This window comes from Taudactylus pleione, unplaced genomic scaffold (assembly GCF_031769625.1).
Source record: "Taudactylus pleione unplaced genomic scaffold, aTauple2 ptg000740l, whole genome shotgun sequence".
NCBI classification, from domain to species: domain Eukaryota; kingdom Metazoa; phylum Chordata; class Amphibia; order Anura; family Myobatrachidae; genus Taudactylus; species Taudactylus pleione.
Window position 1 is genome coordinate 2446610 of NW_028285142.1, and position 27102 is coordinate 2473711.

Sequence of the window (27102 nt, forward strand, 5' to 3'; positions counted from 1 at the left end):
TTAGGGTGTATTGTTCTGGTGGATTTAGTTAGGGTGTAGCGTTCTGGTGGGTTTAGTTAGGGTCTATTGTTCTGGTGGGTATAGTTAGGGTCTATTGTTCTGGTGGGTTTAGTTAGGGTGTATTGTTCTGGTGGGTTTAGTTAGGGTGTATTGTTCTGGTCGGTTTAGTTAGGGTGTATTGTTCTGGTGGGTTTAGTTAGGGTGTAGTGTTCTGGCGGGTTTAGTTAGGGTGTATTGTTCTGGCGGGTTTAGTTAGGGTGTATTGTTCTGGCGAGTTTAGTTAGGGTGTATTGTTCTGGTGGGTTTAGTTAGGGTGTATTGTTCAGGTGGGTTTAGTTAGGGTGTAGTGTTTTGGTGGGTTTAATTAGGGTGTAGTGTTCAGGTGGGTTTAGTTAGGGTGTACTGTTCTGGTGGGTATAGTTAGGGTGTATTGTTCTGGTGGGTTTAGATAGGGTGTATTGTTCAGGTGGGTTTAGTTAGGGTGTATTGTTCAGGTGGGTATAGTTAGGGTGTATTGTTCTGGTGGGTGAAGTTAGGGTGTATTGTTCTGGTGGGTTTAGTTAGGGTGTAGTATTCTGGTGGGTTTAGTTAAGGTGTAGTGTTCTGGTGGGTTTAGTTAGGGTGTATTGTTCTGGCGGGTTTAGTTAGGGTGTATTGTTCCTGCGAGTTTAGTTAGGGTGTATTGTTCAGGTGGGTTTAGTTAGGGTGTAGTGTTTTGGTGGGTTTAATTAGGGTGTAGTGTTCAGGTGGGTTTAGTTAGGGTGTAGTGTTCAGGTGGGTTTAGTTAGGGTGTATTGTTCTGATGGGTTTAGTTAGGGTGTAGTGTTCAGGTTGGTATAGTTAGGGTCTATTGTTCTGGTGGGTATAGTTAGGGTCTATTGTTCTGGTGGGTTTAGTTAGGGTCTATTGTTCTGGTGGGTATAGTTAGGGTCTATTGTTCTGGTGGGTATAGTTAGGGTCTATTGTTCTGGTGGGTTTAGTTAGGGTGTAGCGCTCTGGTGGGTTTAGTTAGGTGTATTGTTCAGGTGGGTTTAGTTAGGGTGTATTGTTCTGGTGGGTTTAGTTAGGGTGTATTGTTCTGGTGGGTTTAGTTAGGGTGTATTGTTCTGGTGGGTTTAGTTAGGGTGTATTGTTCTGGTGGATTTAGTTAGGGTGTATTGTTCTGGTGGGTTTAGTTAGGGTGTAGTGTTCAGGTGGGTATAGTTAGGGTGTATTGTTCTGGTGGGTATAGTTAGGGTGTATTGTTCTGGTGGGTTTAGTTAGGGTGTAGTATTCTGGTGGGTTTAGTTAGGGTGTAGTGTTCTGGTGGGTTTAGTTAGGGTGTATTGTTCTGGCGGGTTTAGTTAGGGTGTATTGTTCCTGCGAGTTTAGTTAGGGTGTATTGTTCAGGTGGGTTTAGTTAGGGTGTATTGTTCAGGTGGGTTTAGTTAGGGTGTAGTGTTTTGGTGGGTTTAATTAGGGTGTAGTGTTCAGGTGGGTTTAGTTAGGGTGTATTGTTCTGGTGGGTTTAGTTAGGGTGTAGTGTTCTGGTGGGTTTAGTTAGGGTGTAGTGTTCTGGTGGGTTTAGTTAGGGTGTAGTGTTCTGGTGGGTTTAGTTAGGGTGTAGTGTTCTGGTGGGTTTAGTTAGGATGTAGGGTTTCAGGTGGGTTTAGTTAGGGTGTAGTGTTTTGGTGGGTTTAATTAGGGTGTAGTGTTCAGGTGGGTTTAGTTAGGGTGTAGTGTTCAGGTGGGTTTAGTTAGGGTGTATTGTTCAGGTGGGTTTAGTTAGGGTGTAGTGTTCTGGTGGGTATAGTTAAGGTCTATTGTTCTGGTGGGGTATAGTTAGGGTCTATTGTTCTGGTGGGTATAGTTAAGGTCTATTGTTCTGGTGGGGTATAGTTAGGGTCTATTGTTCTGGTGGGTTTAGTTAGGGTGTATTGTTCTCAGCAGCTATGAAGGGCATCGCCCGTCGCTTAATACTAAATTATAGGAAAATGAAAAAGCTGCGCTAGAGAGAAACAATGCATGTCTGATGAGCGCAAAGGATTCAGGCATCTAATTTTTGTTCACAGGCTACGCCAGCAAGAAAGCCGGCACGTATGCCCGCACCACACCCACAAGATGAAATAGTTCTGTGCTATCTCATTGTCCTCACCTGCTTACTGCACAAAAACTCCCATTTCATGGAACCAGTGGTCCATCAATGGATGGGTCAAACTGTACGCACTAGCGATCTCCGTGTGCGCACACCTGATCCACAGCATGCACAGACGCTGATTTCTTACTTTGGCGCATACACAGTGCTGAAAACCGCAGGGCCTGTCCATGTTTCCACTTGAGTCAGACTCAAAATCAGGCCCAATGTGCCTCATGTTATTTTCTGGTTAGCGGCTAGACAGCATTTTTGGGGTCAACCAACAAAAAATGACTGCTCCCAGTGAGGACAGGGCAATGCGTGAGAAGGGCTGAGGGCTGCAGAATATCCCAGGATTATGAGTTCTCCTATCTTGTAACAAAAATATTAGAACCCCAGTGAAGCCTTCCAGCTGTAATGAAATGATCATGTTTGTTACTAGGCAATCTGACAATTATAGTTAATCCAAGATACATACAAGTGATCTGTTCCCATTGTGGGGCTGATAGAACCACTCAACACTGGTGATGGCGGAGACTTCCTCCCTCTGCATGCAGGAGATACACAGTAGCGTCATGTTGCGTCCTTGTACAGCCTCTGTGCCAGATGGAACCTCGACACACACAGGGGAGCAGACTTCAACTGCAGAGAGTTGCCAGAACACACAGGAAAGGGGGCACACATAGGGTGTGGGGATGGGATATACAGATCCACAGCGAGAGGGTCCAATAGGGACACACACAGGACATTACAAAATAATAAGACATGACACCATCAGCACCAAAAGATTTCATTAGGATATAGAACACAGGGATCAGTAACATAAATGACGACGAGTATAGGAACGGCAATGGGAAGGGTAAAGGCACCATCAAACAAACACAATACAGCAAGAGAGAGAGAAGGGATACACTGGTTAGTTCATATCTTGCATAAGTTAATACAGAAACAAAATAGTCACTGGGCTTAAGACTTTACCTTCTAACCCATGGCTCTTTACAGGAGTGTACCAGCAAGCAGACTTTAGTGTACCAGCAAGCAGACTTTAGTGTACCGCGGCTCTGGCATCTAATAACACATCAGGATTTGCTGGTAATGAAATCAAGCTAAACACCAAAACCTTATTGTAGCACCCAATCCGTAACTTGTGCCAGGCCGCTCCCTTGGCATCTAATGACGTAGATTTTGCTTGAAGTCGCTATTACAGCATTAATATTTGGTGTGTAAGGAGGATCTGTGTATTTATGGTAATATGTTGTCACATCCCTCTTCTAGCCCAGATTTATTTCCATTTCAGTAAATTATTTGTGTAGACCACAGCACTAGTATTTTTCTGTACGGGGACAGACCTAATTTGCCCACCCATATTTACTATTCTGTCTCAGGATGACCTCCTTCCTCACTGATACAGTACATAACCCCCCTGCACTCTCAATTATCTCATTTCATAGGGGACGGCGAGAACAGAGAGAAGGATTACAGGCGCTTTGATTTATCATCCAGATTGAAAATAGGAATTCCCGCATCTTAGAGTATAACGTGTGAGTACTATAGGACACCGATTCTTAGATGTACAGTACTATCGCAGTTTGCCGTTTTCTATTGATATGTGCAGGAGCCAGACTGTGCAGATCAGGTCCTGCGATGTTGCGCTCAGTGCCCCAAAAGAAACGGCATGACTGATATGCTGCTGCCGTTTGTGGGCGCATATTGTAGGAAGTATTTCGCTGCCTGATACATTTATATAAATGTAACAATTTGGAGGGGAAATGTATTGGGATAGAACTATCCAGATGTCAAGGGTTCCATTCAGAGTTGAACGTAAGTCCAGTTTACAGACGGATTGTGCCCTACGCCGCTATGTGCCCTACGCCGCTATGTGCCCTACGCCGCTATGTGCCCTACGCCGCTATGTGCCCTACGCCGCTATGTGCCCTACGCCGCTATGTGCCCTACGCCTCTAAGTGCCCTACGCCTCTAAGTGCCCTACGCCGCTATGTGCCCTACGTCGCTATGTGCCCTACGCCTCTATACGCCCCACGCCTCTATACACCCTACGCCTCTATACGCCCTACGCCTCTATGTGCCCTACTGCTCTATACACCCCACGCATCTATACACCCCACGCCTCTATGTGCCCTACACCTCTATGTGCCCTACGCCTCTATACACCCTACGCCTGCCCTACGCCTCTATGTGCCCTACGCCTCTATACGCCCTACGCCTCTATGTGCCCTACGCCTGCCCTATGCCTCTATGTGCCCTACGCCTTTATGTGCCCTACCCTACGCCTCTATGTGCCCTACATCTCTATGTGCCCTACGCCACTATGTGCCCTACGCCTCTGTGCCCAACGCCTCTATGTGCCCAGGGGCGTTTCTAGAGAGGAGGGGCCCGTGTGCAGTCTCCAACACTTTCCCCCTCCTCTCCGCCCGGCGGTCGGCAGTGCACTGAGCTGTGCACGGCCAGCACCAGAGTTATAGACTCTGGGCACTAAAGTGTGCCCAGAGTCTTTAGTGTCTGCACAGGTCACCAGGAAAATGGCCACGGCGCCATTTTCCCTGTACTGCGCATGCGCAAATGACGGGAAAATGGCAGCCGCAGCCATTTTCCAGTTGTTTTACAGCGCCGACGTGGGACTACGGAGGTAAGTAGTATTATGGGTGCAGGGTGTGCGGTGCGGGGCCCCCCTGGACACAGGGGCCCGTGTTCCCCGCACACTGTGCACCCATTATACGTCTCTATGTGCCCTACGCCTCTGTGCCCAACGCCTCTATGTGCCCTATCTATGTGCCCTACGTCTCTATGTGCCCTACGCCTCTGTGCCCAACGCCTCTATGTGCCCTATCTATGTGCCCTACGCCTCTATTTGCCCCTAACCCTGTACACTTGACACTTCATCAGCAGATCTGAGAGGAGAGCACAGAAACCCACAGAACTGGGCCAGTGTCACACACTCAGGACCTGCCTCAGAGGTGCGCGCATTTCCAGCCCCTTGTGTGTATGTTTGCGAGTTGCGGTGGGAAAAATATGCAAATGCTAGTTTCAGCCGTCCCCTCATGTACTAGCGTGAACCTGAATGTGCCGGCACTGGAACGTGGGCCCGAGTGCTGGGACGTGGGCCCGAGAGCTGGGATGTGGGCCCGAGCGCTGGGATGTGGGCCCGAGCGCTGGGATGTGGGCCCATTTGCTGGGATGTGGGCCCATGTGCTGGGATGTGGGCCCATGTGGGGCCCATGTGCTGGGATGTGGGTCTGTGTGCTGGGATGTGGGCCCGAGTGCTGGGATGTGGGCCCGAGTGCTGGGATGTGGGCCCGTGTGCTGGGATGTGGGCCCGTGTGCTGGGATGTGGGCCTGTGTGCTGGGATTTGGGCCCGTGTGCTGGGATGTGGGCCCATGTGGGGCCCGAGCGCTGGGATGTGGGCCCGAGCGCTGGGATGTGGGCCCGAGCGCCGGGATGTGGGCCCGAGCGCCGGGATGTGGGCCTGTGCTGGGATGTGGGCCTGTGCTGGGATGTGGGCCTGTGTGCTGGATGGTGAATAACTTTGGTCATTCAGAAACGCTAATTAGTGCTGAATAATGTGTCCTCCTAATGGCTCAGCATCTGCCACGTTATAGAGTGCACAGTAACTATAACATACAACGTACTGTACTTACTTATCTACAGGAATTTACTGAGCAAAGTGTCACTGATGTTAATGAAGTTTCCTTACAGTATCTGAATGATTTCATGGTAAATAAGGTAGATGTCAGCTGAGCTAATGTAACACCCATTCCGCGCTGCACATGGCACAGTTTGTGTAATTGGCATATGGAGGCTCTGTGTAGTTCTTGTTGTAAAGCGCATTTCCAGCCTTACAGCGACAGCTTTCTTGTACACCAGCCCTTATTAGCTACGAAACTCAATCTATGGATCTCCTGTGTCCTCACAGTTAGTTACCTGCATTAGTTGTTGGCACTATATGTCACTAGCTGTGCCACGCGGGCAGCTGGTCAGGCGATGATGTCACAGAGACATGCCTGTTGTGTACATTAGGAATGTATTATCACAGGATTGTGTGTCAGCTGCTTGCACTCACATATATATATCTATAGGCCTGCAAAACGGGGCGAGCTGTCACTCACCATCGAGAGCCGCCACGTCTTGTAGCGAGCCCTGTAGCAACTGAACTTCAGTCGCTCGGCGGGGCTCACGCATGTGCAAGCCGGACGCGGCGCATGCACAGATCACAAACATCGAGCCGCTTGCGAGCACTGTGCGCTGGCGAGCGGCTCAGAATCAGGCCCATTGTGCCGTAAGCAGAACCCCTATAGTATGTGACATTACTGTGATAGGAAATCTGCTCAGTGACAGTATAGGTAAAGTCACAGATGTATTTGTCATTATAAATTCCTGTGTCTCACTGTGGAGTAGTTACACATATTATTGTTTGGTATGAGTTAGCCATGTATGACGGGAAGTTTGTGTTCTACTCCTTCAGGCCTAGTCCGGGCAGTCGCCACCGTGTTTTGTTACATGGATGTTTTAGGCCACGCCGTCATATTACATTTACAAAATTGTTACATATTTATTATTGCCAATGTGCATTTTATTTCTCTCTCTGTTCCAAATTAAGTTTCGCTTTTTACCTTCTGCCAAAAAATGGGAATGTGGCTCCTCTTGGCCCCCTGTGAAAACCTATAAAAGGCCCTTGAATAAAGCACCTGTAGCTCCCCCAACGTGTGACTCAGGGGTGTTATTGTGTTGGGGACACTGGGACGTAGTTCAGGACAATCCAATGCATGTACACATCACAGCTTGTCATCTACACCACCAGTATATAGGGTGATACACACCAATAATACACAATGCAGCCCTGTGCACATGTCACCACTGCAGGTACCGGGACGCTGGGGGACACATCACAGCTTGTCATCTACACCACCAGTATATAGGGTGATACACACCAATAATACACAATGCAGCCCTGTGCTCATGTCACCACTGCAGGTACCGGGACGCTGGGGGACACATCACAGCTTGTCATCTACACCACCAGTATATAGGGTGATTCACACACCAATAATACACAATGCATCCCTGTGCACATGTCACCACTGCAGGTACCGGGACGCTGGAGGACACATCACAGCTTGTCATCTACACCACCAGTATATAGGGTGATACACACACCAATAATACACAATGCAGCCCTGTGCACATGTCACCACTGCAGGTACCGGGACGCTGGGGTACATCACAGCTTGTCATCTACACCACCAGTATATAGGGTGATACACACACCAATAATACACAATGCAGCCCTGTGCACATGTCACCACTGCAGGTACCGGGACGCTGGGGGACACATCACAGCTTGTCATCTACACCACCAGTATATAGGGTGATACACACACCAATAATACACAATGCAGCCCTGTGCACATGTCACCACTGCAGGTACCGGGACGCTGGGGGACACATCACAGCTTGTCATCTACATCACCAGTATATAGGGTGATACACACACCAATAATACACAATGCAGCCCTGTGCTCATGTCACCACTGCAGGTACCGGGACGCTGGGGGAACACATCACAGCTTGTCATCTACATCACCAGTATATAGGGTGATACACACCAATAATACACAATGCAGCCCTGTGCTCATGTCACCACTGCAGGTACCGGGACGCTGGGGGACACATCACAGCTTGTCATCTACACCACCAGTATATAGGGTGATACACACACTAATAATACACAATGCAGCCCTGTGCACATGTCACCACTGCAGGTACCGGGACGCTGGAGGACACATCACAGCTTGTCATCTACATCACCAGTATATAGGGTGATACACACACCAATAATACACAATGCAGCCCTGTGCACATGTCACCACTGCAGGTACCGGGACGCTGGGGGACACATCACAGCTTGTCATCTACACCACCAGTATATAGGGTGATACACACACCAATAATACACAATGCAGCCCTGTGCTCATGTCACCACTGCAGGTACCGGGACGCTGGGGGAACACATCACAGCTTGTCATCTACACCACCAGTATATAGGGTGATACACACACCAATAATACACAATGCAGCCCTGTGCTCATGTCACCACTGCAGGTACCGGGACGCTGGGGGACACATCACAGCTTGTCATCTACACCACCAGTATATAGGGTGATACACACACCAATAATACACAATGCAGCCCTGTGCTCATGTCACCACTGCAGGTACCGGGACGCTGGGGGAACACATCACAGCTTGTCATCTACACCACCAGTATATAGGGTGATACACACACCAATAATACACAATGCAGCCCTGTGCTCATGTCACCACTGCAGGTACCGGGACGCTGGGGGACACATCACAGCTTGTCATCTACATCACCAGTATATAGGGTGATACACACACCAATAATACACAATGCAGCCCTGTGCACATGTCACCACTGCAGGTACCGGGACGCTGGGGGACACATCACAGCTTGTCATCTACACCACCAGTATATAGGGTGATACACACACCAATAATACACAATGCAGCCCTGTGCACTTGTCACCACTGCAGGTACCGGGACGCTGGAGGACACATCACAGCTTGTCATCTACACCACCAGTATATAGGGTGATACACACACCAATAATACACAATGCAGCCCTGTGCACGTCACCACTGCAGGTACCGGGACGCTGGGGGACACATCACAGCTTGTCATCTACACCACCAGTATATAGGGTGATACACACACCAATAATACACAATGCAGCCCTGTGCTCATGTCACCACTGCAGGTACCGGGACGCTGGAGGACACATCACAGCTTGTCATCTACACCACTAGTATATAGGGTGATACACACACCAATAATACACAATGCAGCCCTGTGCTCATGTCACCACTGCAGGTACCGGGACGCTGGGGGACACATCACAGCTTGTCATCTACACCACCAGTATATAGGGTGATACACACACCAATAATACACAATGCAGCCCTGTGCTCATGTCACCACTGCAGGTACCGGGACGCTGGGGGACACATCACAGCTTGTCATCTACACCACCAGTATATAGGGTGATACACACACCAATAATACACAATGCAGCCCTGTGCACATGTCACCACTGCAGGTACCGGGACGCTGGGGGACACATCACAGCTTGTCATCTACACCACCAGTATATAGGGTGATACACACACCAATAATACACAATGCAGCCCTGTGCACATGTCACCACTGCAGGTACTGGGATGCTGGGGAACACATCACAGCTTGTCATCTACACCACCAGTATATAGGGTGATACACACACCAATAATACACAATGCAGCCCTGTGCACATGTCACCACTGCAGGTACCGGGACGCTGGGGGACACATCACAGCTTGTCACCTAAACCACCAGTATATAGGGTGATACACACACCAATAACACACAATGCAGCCCTGTGCACATGTCACCACTGCAGGTACCGGGACGCTGGAGGACACAGCTTGTCATCTACACCACCAGTATATAGGGTGATACACACACCAATAATACACAATGCAGCCCTGTGCTCATGTCACCACTGCAGGTACCGGGACGCTGGGGGACACATCACAGCTTGTCATCTACACCACCAGTATATAGGGTGATACACACACCAATAATACACAATGCAGCCCTGTGCACATGTCACCACTGCAGGTACCGGGACGCTGGGGGACACATCACAGCTTGTCATCTACACCACCAGTATATAGGGTGATACACACACCAATAATACACAATGCAGCCCTGTGCACATGTCACCACTGCAGGTACCGGGACGCTGGAGGACACAGCTTGTCATCTACATCACCAGTATATAGGGTGATACACACACCAATAATACACAATGCAGCCCTGTGCTCATGTCACCACTGCAGGTACCGGGACGCTGGGGGACACATCACAGCTTGTCATCTACACCACCAGTATATAGGGTGATACACACACCAATAATACACAATGCATCCCTGTGCACATGTCACCACTGCAGGTACCGGGACGCTGGGGGACACATCACAGCTTGTCATCTACACCACCAGTATATAGGGTGATACACACACCAATAATACACAATGCAGCCCTGTGCACATGTCACCACTGCAGGTACCGGGACGCTGGGGGACACATCACAGCTTGTCATCTACACCACCAGTATATAGGGTGATACACACACCAATAATACACAATGCAGCCCTGTGCACATGTCACCACTGCAGGTACCGGGATGCTGGGGGACACATCACAGCTTGTCATCTACACCACCAGTATATAGGGTGATACACACACCAATAATACACAATGCAGCCCTGTGCTCATGTCACCACTGCAGGTACCGGGACGCTGGGGGACACATCACAGCTTGTCATCTACACCACCATTATATAGGGTGATACACACACCAATAATACACAATGCAGCCCTGTGCACATGTCACCACTGCAGGTACCGGGATGCTGGGGGACACATCACAGCTTGTCATCTACACCACCAGCATATAGGGTGATTCACACACCAATAATACACAATGCAGCCCTGTGCACATGTCACCACTGCAGGTACCGGGACGCTGGGGGACACATCACAGCTTGTCATCTACACCACCAGTATATAGGGTGATACACACACCAATAATACACAATGCAGCCCTGTGCTCATGTCACCACTGCAGGTACCGGGACGCTGGGGGACACATCACAGCTTGTCATCTACACCATCATTATATAGGGTGATACACACACCAATAATACACAATGCAGCCCTGTGCACATGTCACCACTGCAGGTACCGGGACGCTGGGGGACACATCACAGCTTGTCATCTACACCACCAGTATATAGGGTGATACACACACCAATAATACACAATGCAGCCCTGTGCTCATGTCACCACTGCAGGTACCGGGACGCTGGGGGACACATCACAGCTTGTCATCTACACCACCAGTATATAGGGTGATACACACACCAATAATACACAATGCAGCCCTGTGCACATGTCACCACTGCAGGTACCGGGACGCTGGAGGACACAGCTTGTCATCTACACCACCAGTATATAGGGTGATACACACACCAATAATACACAATGCAGCCCTGTGCTCATGTCACCACTGCAAGTACCGGGACGCTGGGGGACACATCACAGCTTGTCATCTACACCACCAGTATATAGGGTGATACACACACCAATAATACACAATGCAGCCCTGTGCACATGTCACCACTGCAGGTACCGGGACGCTGGGGGACACATCACAGCTTGTCATCTACACCACCAGTATATAGGGTGATACACACACCAATAATACACAATGCAGCCCTGTGCACATGTCACCACTGCAGGTACCGGGACGCTGGGGGACACATCACAGCTTGTCATCTACACCACCAGTATATAGGGTGATACACACACCAATAATACACAATGCAGCCCTGTGCTCATGTCACCACTGCAGGTACCGGGACGCTGGGGGACACATCACAGCTTGTCATCTACACCACCAGTATATAGGGTGATACACACACCAATAATACACAATGCATCCCTGTGCACATGTCACCACTGCAGGTACCGGGACGCTGGGGGACACATCACAGCTTGTCATCTACACCACCAGTATATAGGGTGATACACACACCAATAATACACAATGCAGCCCTGTGCACATGTCACCACTGCAGGTACCGGGACGCTGGGGGGACACATCACAGCTTGTCATCTACACCACCAGTATATAGGGTGATACACACACCAATAATACACAATGCTGCCCTGTGCACATGTCACCACTACAGGTACCGGGACGCTGGGGGAACACATCACAGCTTGTCATCTACATCACCAGTATATAGGGTGATACACACACCAATAATACACAATGCAGCCCTGTGCTCATGTCACCACTGCAGGTACCGGGACGCTGGGGGACACATCACAGCTTGTCATCTACACCACCAGTATATAGGGTGATACACACACCAATAATACACAATGCAGCCCTGTGCACATGTCACCACTGCAGGTACCGGGACGCTGGGGGACACATCACAGCTTGTCATCTACACCACCAGTATATAGGGTGATACACACACTAATAATACACAATGCAGCCCTGTGCTCATGTCACCACTGCAGGTACCGGGACGCTGGGGGACACATCACAGCTTGTCATCTACACCACCAGTATATAGGGTGATACACACACCAATAATACACAATGCAGCCCTGTGCACATGTCACCACTGCAGGTACCGGGACGCTGGGGGACACATCACAGCTTGTCATCTACACCACCAGTATATAGGGTGATACACACACCAATAATACACAATGCAGCCCTGTGCTCATGTCACCACTGCAGGTACCGGGACGCTGGGGGACACATCACAGCTTGTCATCTACACCACCAGTATATAGGGTGATACACACACCAATAATACACAATGCAGCCCTGTGCACATGTCACCACTGCAGGTACCGGGACGCTGGGGGACACATCACAGCTTGTCATCTACATCACCAGTATATAGGGTGATACACACACCAATAATACACAATGCAGCCCTGTGCACATGTCACCACTGCAGGTACCGGGACGCTGGGGGACACATCACAGCTTGTCATCTACACCACCAGTATATAGGGTGATACACACACCAATAATACACAATGCAGTCCTGTGCTCATGTCACCACTGCAGGTACCGGGACGCTGGGGGACACATCACAGCTTGTCATCTACACCACCAGTATATAGGGTGATACACACACCAATAATACACAATGCAGCCCTGTGCTCATGTCACCACTGCAGGTACCGGGACGCTGGGGGACACATCACAGCTTGTCATCTACACCACCAGTATATAGGGTGATACACACACCAATAATACACAATGCAGCCCTGTGCACATGTCACCACTGCAGGTACCGGGACGCTGGAGGACACATCACAGCTTGTCATCTACACCACCAGTATATAGGGTGATACACACACCAATAATACACAATGCAGCCCTGTGCACATGTCACCACTGCAGGTACCGGGACACTGGGGGACACATCACAGCTTGTCATCTACACCACCAGTATATAGGGTGATACACACACCAATAATACACAATGCAGCCCTGTGCACATGTCACCACTGCAGGTACCGGGACGCTGGGGGACACATCACAGCTTGTCATCTACATCACCAGTATATAGGGTGATACACACACCAATAATACACAATGCAGCCCTGTGCACATGTCACCACTGCAGGTACCGGGACGCTGGGGGACACATCACAGCTTGTCATCTACACCACCAGTATATACGGTGATACACACACCAATAATACACAATGCAGCCCTGTGCTCATGTCACCACTGCAGGTACCGGGACGCTGGGGGACACATCACAGCTTGTCATCTACACCACCAGTATATAGGGTGATACACACACCAATAATACACAATGCAGCCCTGTGCTCATGTCACCACTGCAGGTACCGGGACGCTGGGGGACACATCACAGCTTGTCATCTACACCACCAGTATATAGGGTGATACACACACCAATAATACACAATGCAGCCCTGTGCACATGTCACCACTGCAGGTACCGGGACGCTGGGGGACACATCACAGCTTGTCATCTACATCACCAGTATATAGGGTGATACACACACCAATAATACACAATGCAGCCCTGTGCACATGTCACCACTGCAGGTACCGGGACGCTGGGGGACACATCACAGCTTGTTAGACTAGTTACCTGGATTTATGCAAAGCTCATCCATATATAAGTTATGTATATGTCCCTTATCTACAGCAGAGGGAATGGGGCTTCTTCTTATACTAATACAGTGATGTTGGTGCCTCTTCGTACCATATATAAAAATGTAACTGACAGAATTCTAAATATGTATTAATACCACATGTACTATATATGGGGGATAGAGATCCCCCTGGTCTAATTTATAAATATATTTGTTGTTTAAATAAAATATTCTCATTTTCATCACATGACTTGTATGTGTGACTATATATATATATATATATATATATATATATATATATATATATATTAGTACAAGTCCTTAAAGTATAACATAACCAGAGTGAGGAGACCCCACTTTAGACTTTGTATAATGAATAGTTCAGGTGAATCACTCTGCCCTTGCCCTGCCGGGTACCAACTTACACGTGGGCGAGGACAGTACCCACTGGCAATGGGGAAGTTATTTTCCCTTTGCTTGGTATGTGGGGAAAGACTGAAGAGTCGCTGCGGCTGATCTGATCAGATGCTGCGCTTACTACACAGCCATCAGTGGGCTCTGCCAGGACTGAAAGCTCTGCCAGGTGTCCGCAAGCATAGCTGGGCATCCGGAGAGGATGACTGCACCAAATGGGTTCATGAGTTCTGCACCAATCCTGATATACTGTAGCACTCACTACCAGTGCCCTTGTTACAGTTACATGCCATGACACACAAGACTTCATCACTCCGACAGTGTCATTTACCACTACATACAGTACATACATACATACATACAGTACATACATACATACATACATACAGTACATACATACATACATACATACATACAGTACATACATACATACAGTACATACATACATACATACATACAGTACATACATACAGTACATACATACATACAGTACATACATACATACATACATACAGTACATACATACATACATACATACATACATTCCATTACTGCCATCACACTCCTATTTCAATCTATTGTGCAGAGTGATTGCAGATAGATAGATGGGCGGAGGCCGGCATTGCTATTCCAGCATTGTGTGCCAATGAGAAGGGCAGTACCAGCAGCAGAAATGGTGGCATTTACAGCTGGCATACAGCATCGTTCCGGTAAACCACCGGTGGGCACAGCGAAAGGCAACAGAAAGCGCCAGAGATTGGAATAGAGTGATCTACTCTGAGCTTTATAGGAGGATTAAAGTCTGTCCACACATTAATTATCATCGTAGTGATCCGAGGCGATGGCAGCCAGACTCTGCTGTGTGACATTCAGGGGGAATTATTAGTAGGGCTGAAGAATAGATTGTATAATAACATGGCATGTTTATCTCACCCACCTGTGCCCTGTCTGCACGCTCAGGGTGATAGGATGTAAGATGGAGGGCTGTGATGTGTCTGGTGGGTAATGCACATGTTCTGCCCATAGAGTGTGCCAGTGTTGTTGGCTATAACTGCTGCCCGGGGCCCTTCCCTGGGTAACGCTGGTAAGGCTGGAGTACATCTATAGTGACCCCCACCCCATGCTGACCCTATAGACTAGTTATTAATCACATATTGCAATGCTTATACCAATAGCCTGGAGTAAAGGAATGACATGGCAATGACTGACAGCCTGTGCAGAGGTTGTGTGACTCATGTCTGTGCATTATACACTATGAGCTATGTATTCCATAGGTGCCTGCACTGATACCACTGATGCCTCTGTGTATACACAAGTTGTGATGTACTAACCCCCTCTGCCCCGGGCTACAGTCTAGCACACGCTCCCTATTTTCCTGGAGCTAGGTAGAAGTAATACATCAACACTGACCTAGAAATGGTCACATACCCAATAGCAGCAGCAGGGACAGAGCCCGGGGCAGGCTGCTCCTCCAGCTGGCCATGATGGATGCAGGGATGATTTTTCCAGGAGTGCTCTTGTTACACAGGGCTGGAGGTGGCAGGGATGGCGGATGGTTGTACCCCTCCTACATAGTCACTGCTGCCATGTTCCCGGGCTGCAGACCCCACCAGGGGGCATGGATAGCTTTCAGCACCTTGGAGAGGGCGCAGATGCACCCGCGGGCTGTGCAGGGGGTCAGTATGGTGACTGCTGCTCTGGGTACTGGGGGTCCGGGTGATGCTGCATCCTCCTGGCCAGGACCCCAGAGAGAAGGGACCTCGTCCCTCTATAAGTGCATCACTCTCCCGCGATCCGCACACAGCTGACAAGCGATGCACAAAGGAGGGAGACTGGGCTCTGGCAGCGTAATGACGGCAGCGGCCGCTAGGTGGAGGCAGGGAGCAGCCCAGCCAGCACAGGAGGAGCAGTCACCGAGCCTAGTATGGGCTGCTAGCGGCTACTGTATCATATTCATCCGGAATGATACAGCCAAACCAGATTCATTTCCGTTTGCAGAATCCATTAACGAAGACTTTAATTCCAATTATAGGACCCCAGGCCAGTGGCGTAACTAGGGTATTTGGAGCCCAGGGCAAATTTGAAAAGGGAGCCCCCCCCCCAACATCCCGATATGTGCGCGCGCCTTCGGCGCGCGCGGGAAAAATGGGCGTGGTCACTTAAAAATGATTTTCACGCTGAACATTCGTATCCATATGCACCTTAACCCCAGTAGTACCCCTTATACAGTACCCCCAGTATGCAGTTGTGGTCCCTCTTATGCAGGCCCATAGTAGTGCCCCTTATACAGTATCCCCAGTAGTGGTCCCCCTTATACAGCCTAATTGGTTCCCTTTACTCAGTGCCCCCAGTAGTGGTCCCCCCAAATGCAGTGCGCTATGTAGTGTTCCCCCTTATGCAGTGCCCCCAGTAGCAGTCCACACAATGCAGTGCACCCAGTAGTGGTATCCCCTTATGCAGTGCCCTTTATATAGTGCCCCCAGTAGTAGTCCCCCCCTACTATGCAGTGCCCTTTATATAGTGCCCCCAGCAGTAGTCCCCCCCCATGCAGTTTTCCCAGTAGTGGTCCCCCTTATGCAGGCACCCAGTAGTGATCCCCCCCTATCTAGTGCCCCCTGTAGTGGTCCCCGCAGTGCCCCTAGCAGTAAGCCCCCTGATGCAGGCCCCCAGTAGTGACACCCCCTATCCAGTGGTCCCTGTAGTGGCCCTTCCTGTTATTGCCCCCAGTTGTGGTCCCCCCAGTGCAGTGCCCCTAGTAGTAGACCCCTTTTATAATGCCCCCAGTAGTACTTCCCCCCCCAAAGTAGTGGTCCCTAGTTGAGGTTCCCCCTCCCGATTAAGTGCCCCCTGTAATAGCCCCCCCAATAGAGATCCTCCCAATAATGGTGCCCCCTAGTAATAGCCCCCCCCCAGTAGAGGTCCTCCCAATAATGGTACCCCCAGTAGTAGCCACCCCCCCCCGTTGTGCCCCCACCCCAGTAAAGGCCCCTCTAGTGGTAGCCACCCCTCTCCCCCGTTGTGCCCCCAGTAGTGCTGACAGGTTTTTAAAAAATATATATATAAAAATATACTTACCTGAATCCACGCAGCTGCTCCGGACCGCGACACCTCTCTCGCCGCCGCCCGCCAGTCCTCCCGGGCTGGCGCGCTCAGCATAATGGGAGAGACGTCATGATGTCATGACGTCTGTACCATTACCCACTGCAGGAGCCAGACGGGAGCCCGCCTCTTGCAGTGGGTGCTGCAGCAGTCAATGAGAGTCTATCTGACTCTCATTGGCTGCTGTTTAACACACGCATTGCCGCCAGCGCTGGCGGCGATGCGTGTGTTATGCACAGCCTGAGCCCGCCTCCTGGTGCTATTGGGCAAGCGCTCAGGGGGAGGGAACGGGCTCAGACGTGCAGCACAGGACCGGCGCTGGAAGCCTAGCGCCGGTCCTGTGTAAATGTGTAGCGCTGACCGCACTCACTTCGGTCGGCGCTACATTGGTGGCTAACTAGGGCGGGCCGGACCGTGGCTGGCGGCTTCCCCCCCGCGCCGCCGGTCCCCCGGCGCCCAGGGCACGCACCCTGCTCGCCCTGCCCTAGTTACGCCACTGCCCCAGGCCTGAGAACTATGGGCCTGATTCACTAGGGAACGCAACTGCAAATGTAATAGCGATTCCGTACGCAGTTCAACTGCGATACTATGCTAATTCATTACGATCACTATGCCGCCGATGTACTACATAAGGACGCCCACTTTTCCTTACGCACATCTGGAATGTTTAGCAAGACTGCAAAACCATCGGTACAATCGAGTACCATCGCAGCCTCGCGCACACTTGCACAAGCTCCGACCTTACTCGGGAGTTGCTAACTTCCACGCACGCTATCAGGCTGTGTAGGGCATCGCAGCTGGCCCCTGCAACGGTGTTGAAACGCACTGGCACGCCTGCGTTCGGCCAACCACCCCCCACAAATGGCACTTCCTGTCTAGTCGCTCTGCGATGGGTCTGCGTAGTCACTGCGATCGCAGTCCTGATCGCAGTGGCCCGGTGCACACACTACAATACATGTGCAGTACGCAACAATCGGCCGATTACGTGCATATTAGAAACTGCGTTTCTTGCTGAATCATGATTTTCTTTTTCGGAGCCCCTGTCCCTGCATGTGCCGGATGATACATTCCAGTCATCTTGCAATGTGATCATGGGCGGTAATGTCACGCCCAGATCGCATTGCAAATACGTTCATTCATAAATGGGCCCCTTTGCAATAAAGTAGCCCCCATAGAAACCTATGAAGGCTGGTTTTGTGGTCAGAAATGGAGGATATCTCCGATATCTGTCGCAGTCCCCTGCAGATTCATTCGGGGGAAAAAATATTTGCGGATACCGCCAGAAAACGCATCATGCTGGCACCATGTCATGCTCTTTGCCCTCTGCCTAAATTAATGTTATTTATTTATTTACAGTATGCTGCTCCAGGGTTGTGACTGCCTGACAAATGCCTCGTCCCCCATAATCACAGACCTCCGTATAGTATAAAACTCCAGAATTAACCCAGATAAAGGGGCGCATGGTGCCTGACAGACTGTGTATGGAAGCTGTGACATTACATGTGTGCTGCCCTCTCCTCTCTGCTCTATATACTAGCATGGGTTCTGCAATATCAACTGGAAAGTGGATCTTTAATTGTAATCATTTGCAGTTGATGAGTTCAGACAGTTTATTCTATGTACAGTGACACAATAACAAGTAGTGTCCTTGTGATGTAATCTCCTATACAATAACCGTGTAGTGTCCTTGTGATGTCATCACCTGATAAAATAACCCTGTAATGACCTTGTGATGTCATCACCTGATACAATAACCATGTAGTGTCCTTGTGATGTCATCACCTGATACAATAACCGTGTAGTGTCCTTGTGATGACATCTCCTGATACAATAACCGTGTAATGTCATCTCCTGATACAATAACCATGTAGTGTCCTTGTGATGTCATCACCTGATACAATAACCGTGTAGTGTCCTTGTGATGTCATCTCCTGATACAATAACCGTGTAGTGTCCTTGTGATGTCATCACCTGATACAATAACCGTGTAGTGTCCTTGTGATGTCATCTCCTGATACAATAACCGTGTAGTGTCCTTGTGATGTCATCACCTGATACAATAACCGTGTAGTGTCCTTGTGATGTCATCATCTGATACAATAACCGTGTAGTGTCCTTGTGATGTCATCACCTGATACAATAACCGTGTAGTGTCCTTGTGATGTCATCACCTGATACAATAACCGTGTAGTGCCCTTGTGATGTCATCACCTGATACAATAACCGTGTAGTGTCCTTGTGATGTCATCTCCTATACAATAACCGTGTAGTGTCCTTGTGATGTCATCATCTGATACAATAACCGTGTAGTGTCCTTGTGATGCCATCTCCTATACAATAACCGTGTAGTGTCCTTGTGATGTCATCACCTGATACAATAACCGTGTAGTGTCCTTGTGATGTCATCTCCTATACAATAACCGTGTAGTGTCTTTGTGATGTCATCTCCTGATACAATAACCGTGTAATGTCCTTGTGATGTCATCTCCTAATTGGTTCTGAGAATATTCCAGCATTCTAACTCTCAGATAAACAAGCAGCACACTTTTATTGTATTCTCTTCTGTCTGTCTCATATTCACGATTATTCATTCATTATTTATTTGTCTTTTGAGTAAATATATTTTTGTTGTTACACCGTAAAAAAACACTCTCATGCTCTATCTCTTGCTCTATCTATAGAACTCTGTCACTCAAACTATCTATCGCTCTTCTAATTATTGGGACATATAAAGTGGAGAGAAAGTACCAACCAATCAGCTCCTGTCACTTTACAGGCTGTCTTTGAAAAATGACTAGCTGATTGGTTGGTACTTTGGGCCTGATTCATTATGGATCGCAACTGCGATTACGCACGCAGTGTCGCTGCGAAAATATGCTAATGATTGCTATCGTAGCCTAACATAAGGACGCCCACTTCACCTTACACACATCCGTCATACTTAGCAAGTCTGCGGAACCATCGGTAACAGTGAGTACCATCGCAGCCTCACGCACACTTACACAATGTCTGACTTTGCTCAGAAATTGCTAACGTCATTGCACACAGTGAGAGCTCAGGCTGCCTATGGCATTGCAGTGGTTAATTTATACACGCCCCTGTAACAGCGTTCAAATGCACTGGCATGCCTGCGTTTTCACGACCACCCTCCCATCACCTCCCCCAAACGCTCACTTCCTGTCAATCACTCTGCGATGGGTCTGCGTAGTTACCGATATTACAGTCCAATCGCAGTGTGACCTTTAATGCACGCCCACTCCGATGCATGTGCAGAATGCAGCAATCGGCCGTCTGCGTGCGTAATCGCAGTTGCAATTCATAATGAATCAGGCCCTTTATCTCTCTCCACTTTCTCTCCATGGGGCCCAGGGGCGTTTCTAGAGAGGAGGGGGCCCGTGTACAGTCTCCGACACTGGCCCCCTCCTCTCCGTCTGGCTGCGCACTGAGCGGTGCGCGGCCAGCGCCGCACTTATAGACTCTGGGCACTAGAGTGTGCCCAGAGTCTATAGTGTATGCACAGGTCACCGGGAAAATGGCCGACGAGTCTCCGGCTGTTAGACACTGGTTTCTCCACATGCTGGGTTATTGCAGTGGGATCTCCTATACAATATTCCAGTTCAGCAATAACAGTATTTAGAAGAACAGGACGATGACAGCTCTCCCTCCCTCATACATTCCAGTGTTATCCCTCCGTTCCCTGCCGGGGGGGGGGGGGATCTTGTTTGTAACGTGTCTCATGTAGTGCATGCACAGGTCACCGGGAAAATGGCCGACGAGTCTCCGGCTGTTAGACACTGGTTTCTCCACATGCTGGGTTATTGCAGTGGGATCTCCTATACAATATTCCAGTTCAGCAATAACAGTATTTAGAAGAACAGGAGGATGACAGCTCTCCCTCCCTCATACATTCCAGTGTTATCCCTCCGTTCCCTGCCGGGGGGGGGATCTTGTTTGTAACGTGTCTCGTGTAGTGCAGCATGACAGCGTGTCACAGCCGTAGCGTGTTCAGTGACAGGCCAAGGACAGGCCGTGACATTCTCCCATAGGAAATCATTTAGACTTTCTCAGAACACATACATTCTGTGCCTAATTGCCTTGTTAGACCTGAGATAGTTACACTGCTGCATAATGCTTCGTATGTTCACGTGTCCACTTATTTACATGTGTGTGACATTGAATGCATGTTTTCCGTGCTGCCTGTACATTAGCGATGTCCTCTTCTGTGATCAGTCCTGAATTTGCTGAAGCACAGTGTCTGCTTCCCATAGAGACTCCCCCATTCTCATACAGTCATTGTAGGCTTGGTACCACCTCCAAATTCCTTAAAAAACATTATTTATTAGCACATTGACAAATCATCATATCGTGGATGGCTGACAATGCATTAACTATTACGCACTTAGGGGTCCATTTATGACTGATCGCATTGCAAAATGCACTGAACTCTGAATAAGCCCATAAGCCTCTTGTAGCCCCTAAGTATCTGTCCTTATTATGTGCAGACAAGCTGCACCTGAATTATACCAAAAATATTGTTCTCTCCCTCCTAGGAACACCATCTCTAGCTATATATATATCCGGGAAGCAATCGGGAAGCCGACTGCCTAAATACCGGCAGCCGGCTTCCCGACTGTCATATCCCGGCATTTTCTAGATGTAGACGCCCGCATTTCCCCGATGCCGGGAGACCGGCGCCCAGCATCCCAATCGTAGTGATGCCGGGTGCCGCGGGGGGGAGGGTTAGGTTTAGGGCTCCCGGGGGGGGACTTAGGGTTAGGCACCCCCCCGGGAGGATTAGGGTTAGGCTAGGGGGAGGGAGAGTTAGGGTTAGGCACCCCCGGGGGGGACTTAGGGTTAGGCAGCGGGGAAGGGGGTGGTTAGGGTTAGGCACTTAGAGGGGGGATTAGGGTTAGGCACTTGGGGGGGAAGTTAGGGTTAGGCACCCCTAAGGAGGGTTAGGGTTAGGGGGGTTAGGTTAGTAGATACTCACCTATCCACGATTGGGATTTCCAGCGCTGTCGGGCTTCCGCTGCTCGGAACTCTGCTGATGTCGGCCTGCCGCTGACAGGAATCGTGCGGCCGGCGGTATTTCATACCCATTCCATATATCCCACTAGCACATGTAAGGGGTGGGTTCTGAGTAGCCAGAAAGCCCCCCATACAGACTGGAGAGCAGGCACCATCTTGGCACTCATCTTGGAGTAGTATATAGACAACCATTACTAGAATACAAACTCACAAAAGAACAAACAGACTCTAACACAAACATAAGTTTCAAAAAGCTATCTGTGAGACTGATAGCGCTCCCACTTGGCAGATGTATAGTGTGTTTTACCACACAATGAATATCACCTTAAAATAACACAATGGGGTGTCCCAATAAAAGGTGTATTTATTAAATTGACATCAATTGCAAAAATAAAATAGAATAGAATAAAAGCAGGTACAAGTACATATAATGTGCAAAAATAGCAATAGTGATCCTCCTGGTAGGTTACCGTTTTGGGTGGGTGGTGTGAGAACACGATGGATGAAGTCCTGATAAATTGGGTTGGTATTTCTCCACACCACCAAGCATTCAGCCAAAAACTCCAAAGCCTTTCCCAGGGGGTACACCAACAATATCAGCACAGCAGGCACAACGCGTTTCGGATCGTCCTGATCCTTTTTCAAGTGCAAACATAAGTTTCATCACACGATACAATCAAAACGCCCATCAGATCAAACGAACAATACAGAAACACTGGCATATACTACTCCAAGATGAGACCCTAGCAGAAGTACTCCCATCCAGACCCAGAGTAATTGTCCGTAGGGCACCAGATATCAAAATGAAACTAACTAAAAACTACATTCCCCCAAGTAACCTAATCCAAACAACAATACCAACAACCAAGAAAATAGGAGGCTTCTACTACTGTGGAACCTGCAAAGCCTGTAAGACCACCCAAAACAGAAGCACAAAACCAATCCAAGAAATAACATCCCCAGGGAACCAAGCTGTCTTCAAGATCAGAGACAGATTAACATGCAACTCAAAAGGATTAATTTACGTACTAGAATGCCCCTGCCCAAAAATTTATGTGGGAAGAACCATCAGGCCCCTAAAAACAAGAGTATGTGAGCACATACGGAACATCCAAAAAGGCACAGAGGAACACCTCTCTCATCACACTATAAGGAACACCATAATTGCAATGCAGTAAGCATATAGGAGCTGAAACATACAGAGACTCCGGAAAGATGGCCGCCAAGCAATTAAACAGGAGACAATGCACTTACAACAATCTGCAAGTACGAATATTACTTATCCAGTCAACCACACAAAATGGCCGATTAACCCCCCCCATCGGCTGGACAGTACAGTAAGCATATAGGAGCTGAAACATACAGAGACTCCGCAAAGATGGCCGCCAAGCAATTAAACAGGAGACAATGCACTTACAACAATCTGCAAGCACGAATATTACTTATCCAGTCAACCACCGCAAAATGGCCGATTAACCCCCCATCGGCTGGACAATTTAGTAAGCATATAGGAGCTGAAACATACAGAGACTCTGGAAAGATGGCCGCCAAGCAATTAAACAGGAGACAATGCACTTACAATAACCAGGAGACCTCACCTCCAGCCCCTAACCCAATCAGAACAGGGGGCAGTCTCAAGCACCACCACCCTATCAAAACAGGGGGCGGACCCATGCACCACTATAAACCAATGACACCGATGACACTGAGTTTCCACACCCCCAGAGGAAGGGCAACCCGGCCGAAACGCGTTGGGACACACCCACAATCTCCAATCATACGAGCAGGATACGACTAGTACCACCCAGCAGCCCCAGCTCCCGGCGTCACGTGATCGGGATTTCTAGTCGCCTACCCGGAAGCGAAGGAGGAACGCAGGCCAGCGGTCCCCAGCACCACCAGCCAGGAGGAAGGAACGGTCCCCCCCCGTGACTAACCCACAGAAGGAAAGCCGTGGCCAGACTGAATCAGCCGACATCCAGGCAGCCCAGTGTGCCCAACGATCCGGCCGCATCAGGCACGCCGTTTGCAGCCCACACTGCAGGGAAGCCGGCATACCACCCCAGCTGACAACCATCCAGCGCCCCATCCGAATAAGGCATAACGGAACTGAGGCTATCTGCAAAGGTACTTGTTCCTCTTCTGCCGAGACTGGTTCACACTCTGTCCTCCCCCTGTTCTGTTTCTACCTCACTCTCCAAGCTATCCAAATTATTGTGCATTAACAGCCACTACCATCATCTACAGTAACTATTCCTGCCCACGTTTCTTCAACCTTTCAACAATTTATTTTTTTTCTCTATCCGATCTGTGCACCTTATTGGATCGTGCATATCCCTTGTTTTTCACCACTAACCACTGACTTCATTATTCTATACGCATGCCAACTAACTATAACAGCACTGCGGGACGCCGCACTCTGCCATCTACTGCCGGTCAGGCATTTATATTCTTGTGTTAATACTTTATTCTGACCTACTGCAACTGTACCATTCAGAATATATTCACTTGTATGTTTGTATATTTGTGTGTAACACTGTGACTTTATTCTTTGACACATAAAAGTCCATATCGTATTGTATTAATAAATTACATTATAACCCACATACCAGTTTGATCTATAGACACACAAGCATGAAATACACCATCCAGGGGTTGAGCGCGGTAACCACTCCCTTCTATTTGCAAACCTAAGAGGGCGAGGCACCTCTGTTCTACTCGCAGCACACCCCGCAACAACTAGTGTCAGTTATCCAGTGCGCAAGGGACCCATTACTCGTTTATGTATATCTATTTATGTGTGTGTATGATATTTATAGGGGGCATGGTCAATGAAAAGGAGGCGTGACCATTGAAAAGGGGCGTGTCTTTATGACGTATCCCCTTTTTGTCACTCTTACGGACATGGCGGGCAGTCCCCAAGCGCCGTGGTCACACTGTGAATGTGGTCACCGCCCGGCTTCCATTTCCCGGCAGTGACCACTGCTCTGACGTTATCCCCACCTGTGGGACACTGCGGTCCGCGGGTGGAGGACAGAACCCGCAGGTTAATTCACGGTTCTTGCAGAACTGGTTCACTATTTCTTGCTTTGTGCCCCACTGAAACAGCCTAGCGGGAATGCTATATATATATATTGTGATAGGATCACTGGTAAAGTGGTCTGTGGCAGGTACATTTGTCCCAGACTCCTGTCTTTTGTGTTTTAAACCCCCAGGAGAAAGTCTGCAGTGTAGCAGGCTTGAATTTCGGCTTTTTGAAAAGCCGGTTTGGGACCTGGGGGTTGTGGGTGAGAGGAGAGGGAGGGCTCCACCCACGGCCACTCCAGGTTTTAGTTCTCGCAGCCTGGTAACAGGCTTGTTAGTTTTCCACCTGAGAGTGGCCAATATAAGCCTAGTGTGTTTAGGGCTGATTGTCTCACCTGGGAGAGCAGACAGGGAGTTTGCTCAGAGACACTTGAAAAACCTATTTGTGAGTACTGTGCTGTGCTTTGTTGCTGGTGAGGGCATTAGGCCCTGCCAGGTTCTGGTAGTGAGGGAACTACCTGTGAAGTTAGTGCCCCGACAGGGCTAGGATTTATATTTATGTTTTCTTTATATTTCTGTCATTGTACAATAAAGACTGGCGCCGACCAGCTTGTACTTGCATCCAGACTGGTGTGCTGCTTCCCTGCTGCTGTGTGTGTGTGTAAGGAAGGAGTCCTCTACCCAGGAGAGGGACCCCCTAACCTAACTGTGTCACAATATATATATTATATATATATATATATATATAGTATATATGTGTGTGTGTGTAAACCCCCCTGTAAAAATCCTGCATTTGCCCCTGTATCCCACGTGTCTGTATACCTGCTGAGCCACCTGCTGTAAGACAATATTGCACCACGTGTTACAGAGTGGGAAGATGGCACAGGTGTGGGTAGCAATAGCTGATAATGAGCCCTGTGGCCAGTTGTTGTAGTGTAGTCTAGTAATTGTCTTCTTTAGTTTCAGACTTTACTATAAAGCTGCAAAATATGGTTTAATACAGTGATACAGTTGCATAAAGGGGAATTGCTGCAGATGATAGAGCCGGGATGTATATATATTGCCGTTCAGCCACCGGTATTTCATACCCATTGCGTTAGAGCCATATACTGTAGTTGTGCCTCGATAAGGGAAAACATTGTCATTGTATACAGTGCAGTACTTACGCTAACGTTTCATACGGTCAGTCTTGTGTCTCATGTATAAATGTCTAAACACCAGCGCTTAATTTCAATAAATGTATAATTACTTAATAACTGAGAAACGGATGTATAAGATATAAATATAGCAACACATTTATTACAATAAAACAAAAAAAAATAAGACTTTTCATAATCGCATAAAAGGAGCTCAATATATAGTCCAATAATTAGTCCAATCATACAAAACAGCTGCTGGAAGGACTCCTGGATATATTTGTTGCCGGGTAACAGCTGTATAATAATACAAGGTTCATAGTCAGTGACCCACTTGTTTCTAGATACTGTAAATGTTTACGGTAAGTATCTTAGTAACGGGCAGATTATTAGTACTAGTTAGCGTGACACAAATTTGAACAGTATCTATATAAAGAACAATAATAAACAAGGGTGTGGCATCCTGGGTTAATTATCGGCATAA

At 48.8% G+C, this 27102-nt stretch overlaps 1 protein-coding gene across 2 annotated transcripts in view; it reads right to left on the reverse strand.

Annotated features, from left to right (window-relative positions):
• Positions 1-16166, reverse strand: part of SCN3B (sodium voltage-gated channel beta subunit 3) — a 28728-nt gene extending 12562 nt beyond the window's left edge. The window contains exons 1-2 of one of the 2 annotated variants that reach the window (XM_088457140.1): positions 15760-16166; positions 2592-2755 (exon numbers count right to left, since the gene is read on the reverse strand). In XM_088457140.1, coding sequence (XP_088313266.1) covers positions 2592-2755; positions 15760-15814 — 219 coding nt within the window. In that variant the 5' untranslated portion in view covers positions 15815-16166. Of the gene's footprint in view, positions 1-2591; positions 2756-15741 lie in introns of both variants that reach the window. The other variant, XM_088457141.1, reaches the window with a different exon arrangement.
• Positions 16167-27102: the final 10936 nt, after the last annotated feature.